Here is a 12,036-nt window from a genome sequence, read left to right on the forward strand (position 1 = left end):
AAAAAGCAGAGACATTACTTTGCCAACAAAGGTCCCTCTAGTCAAGGCTATGGTTTTTCCCGTGGTCATGTATGGATGTGAGAGTTGGACTGTGAAGAAAGCTGATTGCCGAAGAATTGATGCTTTTGAACTGTGGTGTTGGAGAAGACTCTTGAGAGTCCCTTGGACTGCAAGGAGATCCAACCAGTCCATTCTAAGGGAGATCGATCCTGGGTGTTCATTGGAAGGACTGATGCTGGGGCTGAAACTGCAATACTTTGGTCACCTCATGAGACGAGTTGACTCACTGGAAAAGAGTCTGATGCTGGGAAAGGTTGGGGGCGGGAGGAGAAGGGGACGACAGAGAATGAGATGTCTGGATGGCATCACCGACTCTGTGGACATGAGTTTGAGTGAACTCCAGGAGTTGGTGATGGACAGGGAGGCCTGGCGTGCTGTGATTCATGGGGTCGTTGAGAGTCGGACACGACTGAGCGACTGAACTGAACTGAACTAAAGATGTCTTATGAGACTGGTTTGAATGGCCTTTTTCAAAGCAAAATTTAAAAAAAGTCATTATTTTCAATTAAATTCAAAAAAATATTCTTAGATGATGCCTTTTAAAGGCAGCAAGGGAAATCCCTGGTGGTCCAGTGGTTAGGATTCTGTACTCTGAGTGCCAAAGACATGGGTCCGAGCCCTGGTTGGGGAACTAATATCCCATAAGCTATATACTGTGGCCAAAAAGAAAAAATAATAATCATAAAATAAAAGCAGATATGGAAACTTAATAGTAAAAAGCTGAATGTTCTTCCCCTAAGATCAGGAATAAGATTAGGATGTTTGCTCTCACCACTACATCTATTTCATATTGAGCTTGAATTTCTAGATAGGGCAATTAGTCCAAAAAAAAAAAGCATATAGTTTGGAAAAAAAGAAAAGAAAGCTGTCTGTATTTTCAGATGATACATATCTAGAAAATCCTAAGAAATCCACCATAAAATTATTAAAACAAATGAAATAAGTATGCATGAAACAAAAAGAATATACAAAAATCAATTGCACTTCTATACACTAGCAATGAGCAACCCAAAAAGGAAATGAGCAATCCAAAAAGGAAATTAACAACTCCATTTATGACAGCATCAAAAAGAACAAAATTCTTAGGAGTAACGTAACAAAAGCAGTGTAAGAACTGGAATACACTACAAACTACCAAATATTGTTAAAGGATGAAAGAAGATTAAATGGAAAGACACTCCATGCTATGGATCAGAGACTTAATGTTATTAAAATGGAAATACTTCTCTGGACAGACTAATTCTAAAATCAGTGTGGAAATGCAAGAAAACCAACAAACCAAAACAATCTTGAAAAAGAAGAACAAAGTTGGTGGGCCCAATTTCAAAACTTACTACAAAGCTACAATTTTCAGTATTATCTAGTACTGGTTTAAAGTTAAACATTTAATCAAAACATTAAGATTGAGAATCAAGAAATAAATCTTTCTAATTAATTAGAAATGTTAAATTAATTTTTAACAAGGGTATCAAGACCATACAATGGGGAAATTACAGTCTTTCAATAAATAAAGCTGAAACAACTCAACATTCATATGCAAAAGAATGATTTTGGACCCCTATCTCACTCTATATATAAAAAATTATCTCAAAATATATCAAAGACCTAAGTATAGGAAAACTATAAAACTCTTAGATGAAAGAATAGGATTATATCTTTATGACCCTGGACCAGGCAAAGTTTTCTTAGACACAATACCAAAAGCACAGCAACAATAACAAAAAATAGATATATCAGACTTTACCAAAATGTAAATGTTTATAAATAGAAAAAGAACATATGATAGATCCAAACAGTAGAATCTTATACAACCTTACTAAAGAATGAAATTTTGATACATGCTACAACATGGATGAAACTTAAAAACATTACACTAACTGAAATTAACTGGACATAATAAAAGGACAAATATTGTATGATTCCATTTGTATGAAATATCTAGAGCAGGCAAATTCATAGAGACAGTAAGTAAAACAGTTTACCAGGGCTGCGGGGGAGGGGGAAGGGGGCATTATTGTTTAATGGTACAGAATTTCTGTTGGGGATGATGAAAACTTTCTGGAAATAGGTAGTGGTAATGGTTGCTCAAGATTGTGAATATATGTAATAAACTGTCCACTTAAAAATGGTTAAAATGTTTATATTAGGTATATTTAACTTTAATTATTAACTAAATTTTTAAAACCTTAAAACTTTTGTGCTTCAAAGTACACCTTCGAGAGAGTAAAAAGACAATCAACAGAATAAGAGAAAGTGTTGCAATCATGTATATAAAAAAGCACCTGTATCTAGAATATACAAAGACTTAAAACTCAATGATAAAAAGATAAATAACCCTATTAAAAATAGGCAAAGAACTTGAATAGACATTCCTCCAAAGAAGCCATATAAATGGCTGATAAGCACATGAAAAGATGGTCAGTATTATTAGTCATCAGGGAAACACAAACCAAAACCACAGTAAGATACCACTTCACAACCACTGCAACAGCTATAATCAAAAAGACAGACAATAACAAATATGGCAAGAATGTAGAGAAATTGTAACCCTCATACATTGCTGGTGGGAAAGTAAAATGGTACAGCCACTTTGGAAAACAGTTGGCAATTCCTCAAAATGTTTAACACATAAGACTCAGCAATCCCACTCCCAGGTATGGACCCAGCTGATAGCACTTAATCAGGGCCAAAAGCATGAAGGCATCTTGGTCTTTCTTTTTCTCATACCCTGTATGTTATTCATCAGGATACTGTGTTAGCCCTTCCTTCCAAATATATCCAGCACCCATATTATGGCCTCAATCTCACAACAAAAATAACCAGGGGACCCTTGGAGAAATGGCAGAAAAAGTCCGATAAACCTGGACATCATGTGCCAGGAAGCAAGGAAGTAATCAAAGACTGCTGGAGCCCTAGAACATAGGGGCCAACTCAAAGAGCTCCCACTAACCTGAGATGACACAATTTAAGCATCAAAAGAAGATGCGTATAATGAACTAAAACATTAGGTAAGTGAAACAAATAGCTCAATGGAACAGAATAGAGAGCCCAGAAATAAACTCACACAAATAGAGTCAATTGATCTCTGACAAAGCAGTAAATACAGTTCAAGAGAGAAAGACTAACCTTTCAAGAAATGGTTTTCAAACAACCGACATCTGCATGTAAAAAAACACCTGAATCTAGACACAGACTTTATACCTATCACAAAACTTAACTTCAAAATGGACCAAACACCTAAATGTAAAACATAAAACCTCTGGGAGATAATGTAGGAGAAAATCTAGATGACCTTGGTTTGGTAATGAGTTTTTAGATAAAATATCAAAAGCATAATCCATGAAAGAAAAAAATGATAGTGGAACATCATTAAAATGTAAACTTCTGCTCTGAGAAACAGTGTTAAGAGAATGAAAAGGCAAGCTATAGACTGAGAGAAAATATTTGCAAAGTACGTATCTCATATGGGACTTGTAAATAACAATTCATGAGTTAATAATGCTGGTAAAAAACAAAACAAACAAAAAACAGCAGTTCACTACTGAAGGTGACACACACTGGTTTATTACTCTGGATGCTTAAAAATAAAGCTTTTATCCTGCCTTTCCTGTATGAAACGGTGAATGAAAATTTGTATTCACTGAGGAAGTTTAGATAATAATTGCAGAAGGGGAGATATAGTTTAGAAAATCATCAATTTTCAATTTGTAATGAAATAATGGATCTACACAACGATCATCAATGTGTGCTAACCTCATTAGGTAAAAAATTGATGGGGGACGTCCTAATGAAGGGACCAGACTGACCCCTTAAAATCATTAAAGATAGAATTTTTGATCAATTAAATATCATTAGAAGTGGGACAAAACATTATGTGCCCTATGAGGTGATGCAGAAGAACAGTGATGCATCACTAATAAACTGATCTTGCCTGAAAAACTGAATCTGAATTTGATTAAGCCTCTAGAACCAACTACCAGTTTACTGAAAACAGGGGAGACAGAAACATACCACATGACACCATGTATAAGCAATTTCCTGCCTTTCTCCTCAGTTTTACTTGCTGAAAGCCTTCATCTTCCTCTTCTGCTATGCATGCAGAAAAGCATTGAAGAACACTTCTAATAAAGATGTTTCTAAGATCCCTAAAAAAAAGAAGCCCTCATCTACCCAGACCCCCAGTGCAAGAGCTAGGCAGCTATCAGGTAACTGAAGGCACTCCCACGCTGCAAGTGGGCTCAGAGACAGGCCGAGAGGTTACATGGCAATACAGCAGCAGCACCTGCCACAGGAAGCTTTAATACAAACTTGAGATCATTAAGGAAAACTGGTTCACCTAATCCCGGAAAGAAACAACTAAAACGTATAATCAGAAACAGGATTGCACACTTTGTTTTTCACAACCACCACAATCGGCCCTTTCCAAACAAGAGTGAAAGGCAACAGGCCTAATTGCACACTCCTCAATGTTCTATGTACTGTTTCCTTCTGGTCTGCTTCCTACCTGCCTCTTTTCTACCCTTCCTATACTAACAGACTTTATTCCACTTCTGTCACCCTTTACATAAACTTGATTTTCTCATTATTCACATCTTTTTCATAAGGTTCGTGACCCGAATGTGTATTTATTAGGCTACATATTTCACACCACATTTTCCGATTTATAGGATGACTTGTTCATTGTACACTTCCATTTTCATTTTTGTAGTGACTATTAACAAAGTAGTCAAAGGACCATAAAATAAATGCAAAAGGAAATTTCAGAAATATGTATCACATACTTGAAAATAATATGTCATTAATTTTTCCTTGTACCAAACTTGAACTACACGAAAACTGACAGAGTATTCCTGCTTTTATAAAACTGTGATGGAATCAAAAGTTACACGGAACCATATTTGCATAAATTAATCTTCCTGGAAAAACATATGTTCTTTATCTTGATTTCTACAGATCTCACATTCTATATTCAGACTTGGACATAAAGAAAACTACATCAGCTTTTTAACATCTCTAAAGCATTATCAAACTCAAAACTACCTTATTTCCTTAAATTATTAAATATTATTATCTTCTATATATAGCCCAAGCAATATCTTGAAAAATCAAAGTTTATCTCTGTGACACTAAAAGGAAACTAGTGAAAATCGCCAATTACCGTTATTCTGCACTCTACCTTAATTTACTTGTGCTTGCTAATCCACTTATGTGGTTTCCAACGTAGAGGAGAGGCAGAGGAAACAGCTTCAATAAAAAAAAAGAAAGAATGTTTGGTTAGAACTCCAATAACATTTTCCTTCAACAATAAAGATGGTGACATTCACTCCCCATCAGAAAGCAAATCATTCAGAGTTCCTTTCCTTGCAATGACTGAATTTTCCAGAATCCAGAACACATACAAGTTTCTCCATGTGATCAAAAAATAGGTACGCAGTGATATCCACAATTCTGGTGGTGAAGGGGAAGGTGGATAGAAACGGAAATTTTGGTCATATTAGTAGACTGTTTCCCTAAAACAAAGCTCTGCACAAGCACCTCTCTTGAGTGGAGGCCCCTAGCCAGGTTGATGAGTTGAGGATGGGTGCTTATAGTTTATAAACTCTATAAATATAGCTCATAGATGAGGTTCAGAAAACTATTGAAAAATTGTGCAAACTTCTGTTATCTAGGCATATAAGCAGTTTTCTGGACGAAGACAAAGGTTCATATCTCACTGACATGTCAAATAGCTAGTGATGCTTTCAAAATTGTCTATGCTGGCCACATTACTTTGTCTTAAAGGCCTAGAATAAGTAAATATCTACCAAGGTTAAACAATGTAGTATGTTCTTCCAAGAAGCAAGCATCTTTTAATTTCATGCTTGCAGTCACCATCTGCAGTGATTTTTGGAGCCCCCCCAAAATTAAGTCTGTCACTGTTTCCACTGTTTCCCCATCTATTTGCCACAAAGTGATGGGACCGGATGCCGTTTCATTAATTTTTGAATGTTGAGTTTCAAGCCAACTTTTTCACTCTCCTTTTTCACTTAGTGGTATCATCTGCATATCTTAGGCTGTTGATATTTCTCCCAGCAATCTTGATTCCAGCTTGAGCTTCATACAGCCTAGCATGTCACATGATGTACTCTGCATATAAGTTAAATAAGCAGGGTGACAATATACAGCCTTGACGTACTCCTTTCCGGATCGGGAACCAGTCTAGCCATGTCCAATTCTAACTGTTGTTTCTTGACCTGCATACAGATTTCTCAGGAGGCAGGTAAGATGGTCTGCTATTCCCATCTCTTGAAGAATTTTCCACAGTTTGTTGTGATCCACACAGTCAAAGGCTTTGGCATAGTTAATGAAGCAGAAGTAGATGTTTCTCCGGAACACTCTTGCTTTTTCAATGATCCAACGGATGTTGGCGATTTGATCTCTGGTGCCTCTGCCTTTTCTAAATCCAGCTTGAACATCTGGAAGTTCACAGTTCACGTACTGATGAAGCCTGGCTTGGAGAATTTTGAGCATTACTTTGCTAGCATTGAGATGAGTGCAATTATGCGTAGTTTGAGCATCCTTTAGCATTGCCTTTCTTTGGGATTGGAATGAAAACTGACCTTTTCCAGTCCTGTGGCCACTGCTGAGTCTTCCAAATTTGCTGGCATATTGAGTGCAGCACTTTCACAGCATCAACTTTTAGGATTTGAAATAGCTCAACTGAAATTCCATCACCTCCATTATCTTTGTAGTGATGCTTTGTAAGGCCCACCTGATTTTGCATTCAAGGGTCTGTCTCTAGGTGAATGATCACACCATTGTGGGGTCATGAACATCTTTTTTGTATAGTTCTTCGTATACTGGTGCCACCTCTTCTTAATATCTTCTGCTTCTGTTCAGTTCATACCATTTCTGTCCTTTACTATGCTCATCTTTGCATGAGATGTTCCCTTGGTATCTCTAATTTTCTTGAAGGGATCACTATTCTTTCCCATTCTATTGTTTTCCTCTATTTCTTTGCAGGCTTTCTTATCTCTGCTTGCTATTTTTTGGAACTCTGCATTCAAATGGCTATATCTTTCCTTTTCACCTTTGCCTTTTGCTTCTCTTTTCTCAGCTATTTGTAAGGCCTCCTCAGACAGCCATCTTGCCTTTTGGCATTTCTTTTTCTTGGGGATGGTCTTGATCACTGCCTCCTGTACGATGTCATAGAGATGTCATATGGAACCTCTGTCCATAGTTCCTTAGGCATTTTGTCTATCAGATCTAATCTCTTGAACCTGTTTGTCACTTCCACTGTATAATTTGTCACTTCCACTGTATAAGGGATTTGATTTGTGAAGGGGTGTAAGGAAATGAAACTAACACATCCCCCTGCCTGAGGCTTGCCACTCTAGGAGATATTTTCAAGAATTAAATGGTCTTTTTACTTTGTTTCCTTACCTTCCCACCATCTCTGATCCATAAAAGAACCTGGCATTCAGGACTCAACAAGACAGTTATTTTGAGGTCTAGCCTGTCTTCTTAGTCAGCTGGCTCCCCAAATAAAGTCCCTTCCTTGTCTCAATGCTTCATCTCTTGGATTTACTGGCCTACCGTGTGGCACGTAAAGCATGTTTGGACTCCTTAACACAACCACAATTAGAAAGCATTTATTCTTCGGCACTCAGCCTTCTTTATCGTCCAACTCTCACATCATACATGACAACTGGAAAAACCATAACCTTAACTACACAGTTTTAATTAATGGTAATCTTTTGAAGTTCCAACTACCTGATCTTTGTTGCATAAATTTTTACATATGCTGGCTGCTCCCTTACCTCTTTGGAGCACTCTCTCAGCGCTAACTCAGCTGAGAGACTGCCTCCTGGGCTTAAGTCCTCGTTTTGTCTTCAAAATGAAACATAATTCTCAACTTTCAGGTTGTGTGTTTTTTGCTGGTCAACAATATTCTGGTTAACAGTGTACAACTGACGCAGTCATACAGCTGGTGATATTACAATTTCAGAGGTTCTTAGGTATTGAAGAGAATCAGTTGCCCCTACCATATAGAATTCAAAATAAAGGCAGTACTGACTTCTAGTACTGACTTCTGACTTTCTGGTAACCATGGGCAAAATTATATGTGCTAATACCGCTGCTGAAAAAACTAAAAATGCTAGGTAAAATAATTTAAAACTTTATAAAGGCATGAAAGGACTAGGAAGACAGTGAGGAACTCCTAGGTCAAAAATAAAGGGAGAACAGAAACCCAGAGAAAAACAACGGAAGCCAGAGATAGTGCAGAATTCAAACAAGAATATATTTCAACAACAAAGGGATCTTTTTTCCTTTTTCAGACAAAAATGAAGAGAATTTAAGCAGACCATCAGTAAATTCTAAAGAAGGTAGTTTCAGTCAGGAGGAAAATGGCAAGTGTGAGAGCCACAAAGGAAAGAAAAACAAAGGAAGCAATAAATATAAATGGACATTTTCTTAAAAGAAAATTAAAATGTATTACGAGATTTAGAGTGTTAAAGAACTTAGTGGCAAGAGCACATAAGTTGCGAGGAAAGGTAAATGGAGTGAAAGTCCTTGCATTGTTGACAGGGAGAATATACTCACCATTATAATTTGATAAGTTAGGCATGCCTGTTTTGAATTCCAGGGAAACACTAAAAGAACTAAAACAAGAGTTCCACCTCGTACAATTAAACGCTTTAACACACCAAGAAGGTTTAACTAACTTAAAACTTTAGGCACCTATGGGAATTCCCTGGCAATCCACTGGTTAGAGCTCTGTGCTTCCACTGCAGGGGGCATGGGTTTGATCCCTGGTCAGAGAACTAAGATTCCCACATGCTGTGCAGCGGGACAAAAAAAAAACAAAAACCTAGGCATCTAATCATACAGTCTCAAAATACAGAAACAAAACAAAAACTAACAAATACCAAGAGAAATAGACAAATCCATAATCAGAGATAATGGCTGTAACAGTATCTCCATTCTCACATACTATTAAAATATGACTTTGATACTCCCTTCCATCCAGAGGTGGGCTTCCCTTGTGGCTCAGCTGGTAAAGAAACTGCCTGCAATGTGGGAGACTTGGGTTCAGTCCCGGGGTTGGGAAGATCCCCTGGAGAAGGGAAAGGCTACCCACTCCAGTATTCTAGCCTGGAGAATCCCATGGACTGTATAGTCCATGGAGCCACGAACAGTCAAACACGGCTGAGCCACTTTCACTTTCCATCCAAAGGTAGGATCTATGTCCTAACAGCATAAGGTAACTAGAACATATATAAAAGGCATCTCAAATAAACCTCCAGCAAATAACATACTTAATGGCGAAATATTAAAAGCTTTCCCTTTGAGATCAGACAAAAATGCCCAGTATTTACATTTCTAACACTGAATTGTAGGTCCTATGCTATACAGGAAAGCAAGTAAAAGAAAGAATGCTGCAGATACGAAAACAATATACAAAAGAAAGATGAACAGGTATACCTGAGCAATGGACTATTTCATGCTATATCACTAAACAAAGGTCATCAGCTATTGCAGCCACCACCTGTGCAACCACAGCCTATGGTGAGCTAGTAAGGCCTAAGGGAATTCAGGAAGGAAAGAAAACCTGCCATATAGGAGCCATCAGACTGCAGTTGCTCCCACATGAGACTTAAGGAAATTTAGGATATGAAAACAGAATTCTGGCCCAGAGAGCTGAGGTGCATATCAAAGGAATGATTTCCAAGCCCAAATTTTGCATCTTCTTGTACACAGAAAACTGCTATATACCTTAAGTTAACATATTTGGTTTTAATTAACAGTAATTGTTTGAAGTCAGACTATCTTCACTTTGTTGCCAAACTCATATATGTCCTAGCTCCCTGCCTTAATTCCTCAGAGCGGTTCTCTCACGATTACTTGAGATGCTGCCTCCCAAGCTTGAAGTCCTAAAAATTCCCGCCAAATAAACTACAATTCAGAAATTTAAGGTTTGTGAACAATATTAAGTCAACATACCTCTAACTTTCCAAATAATCTTTTTTTTTGCCCATGCCTTGCAGCATGCAGGATCTTAGTTCCCTGACCAGGGATCAAACCTGTGCCATCTGCAATGGAACTGCAGAGTCCTAACATTGGACACCAGGAAATTTCCCTGTTTAAATGATATATGCAACAACAACAACAAAATCTACTTCTAAAAAAAAATATTAGAACTCTATGGCAACCTACTCCAGTATTCTTGCCTGGAGAATTCCATGGACAGAGGAGCCTGGAGGGCTACGGTTCATGGGTTGCAGAGTCAGACATGACTGAGCAATTAACACACACACATATATAGAGAAAATTATAAAACTTTACTGAGGGCAATTTAAAAGGGAGTATGTGCTTCCCTGGTGGTTCAGATGGTAAAGAATCTGCCTGCAATGCAGGAAACTTAGATTTGATCCCTGGATCAGGAAGATCCCCTAAAGAAGGGAATGGCAACCCAGTCCAGTATTCTTGCCTGGAGAATTCCATGGACAGAGGAGCCTGGCGGGCTTCAATCTGTGTGGTCACAAAGAGATGGACACAACTGAGTGACCAATACTTTCACTTTTACGTATACCATGTACATAGATTGTAAGATTCAACACTTTAAAGATGTCTTCACTCCAAATTGCTTTAGAGCTTCAGTACAATCCCAATAAAAATCCAAAAAGGTTGTTTTTCCTGAAACTTGACAATGTGCTTCTAATATTCATCTAAAAATGCGAAGAAAGAAGAATTCAGGAGGTAAAGACTTGCTCTATCAGACAGCAAGACATTGCATAGTGAAAGTGAAAGTCGCTCAGTCATGTCCAACTCTTTGCAACCCCATGGACTGTATAGTCCCTGGAATTCTCCAGGCCAAAATACTACAGTGGGTAGCCTTTCCCTTCTCCAGGGGATATTCCCAACCAAGGGATCAAACCCAGGTCTTCTGCATTGCAGGTGGATTCTTTACCAGCTGAGCCACAAGGGACTTTGCATAAAGCAATAGTAATTATGACTGTGAGGTAATAATGCAGGAACACAGACAAATGAAAAAGCATGGAGAGTCCAGAAACAGCAGTATCATGATATAAATGGCACAACATTAAGGATAAACTTCTCAGCTGATTTTGTGATAACTGAGTACCTAACTGGAAAAAAATAAATGAAATTGGACCATTACCTCACACCATTCACAAAAATCAACTCCAAACAGATTAAAAACCTAATTCTGAAAAACAATATACTTTTTATCTGGAAAAAATATCTTTATAATCTCAGGATGGGGAAGAATTTTCTAAGTAAGAAAAATAGTAATTATTATGGAAAAGACTGATGAAATATAACTGTTTTAAAATTAAGATTCTTTTTCATGATAAGGAATACATGATAGAGAAATATAAGATAAATACATAATAAAGAAAATAAAAAGACATGCCACAAAAGGGGAAAATATATTTGTAATGCTATAATAACTAACAAGACAACTATCATTAACATATTTTTAATATCTTTTTTAAACTCCTACACAGATCAGTAAGAGAAAGACATAAACCCAACAGAAAAATGGGCACAAGTCTTAACAAGTACTTCACAGAAGAGGATATCCAAACGGGCACTAAAAAATGAAAAGGCACTCAACCTCATTAATAACCAGGGAAATGCAAATAAAAGCCAAGAAGATGTCATTACACACCCAGCACTGGCAAGAATGAGGAGCAATAGGGACTTTCATACACTTTTGTCAGGAGTGCGAATTGGTACAACCACTTGGGAGAACAGTCTGCCATTATCTTTTCAAGGTGACAATATGCTCACTCTAGGAGTCAGCAGTTTCACTTTGTGATAAGCCTCCCAAAGAAACTACATGCACACGTGCTGTTTTGGACTGAACTGTGTCTGCTCTAAACTCACATCTTGAAGCCCTAGACCCCAGGTGACTGCAGGTAGAGAAGGAGGTAATTAAGGTTAAGTGAGCTAGTAAGTGTGGGGTCCTAA

At 37.6% G+C, this 12,036-nt stretch overlaps 1 protein-coding gene across 10 annotated transcripts in view; it reads right to left on the reverse strand.

The window, feature by feature from the left end:
• SLC35D2 (solute carrier family 35 member D2) overlaps nucleotides 1–12,036 on the reverse strand; it is a 59,927-nt gene that overhangs the window by 32,862 nt on the left and 15,029 nt on the right. For all 10 annotated transcript variants that reach the window (XR_016037876.1, XM_088838107.1, XM_088838109.1 and 7 more), the window contains exon 4: nucleotides 5,237–5,304. Coding sequence is in view for 9 of the 10 variants with exons in the window: in XM_088838107.1 (XP_088694233.1) it covers nucleotides 5,237–5,304 (68 nt within the window). In the remaining variant the exon portion in view is untranslated. The remainder of the gene's footprint in view (nucleotides 1–5,236; nucleotides 5,305–12,036) is intronic.

This window comes from Moschus berezovskii, chromosome 7 (assembly GCF_049115385.1).
Source record: "Moschus berezovskii isolate FMDL1 chromosome 7, NW_MosBer_1.0, whole genome shotgun sequence".
Lineage (NCBI taxonomy): Eukaryota > Metazoa > Chordata > Mammalia > Artiodactyla > Moschidae > Moschus > Moschus berezovskii.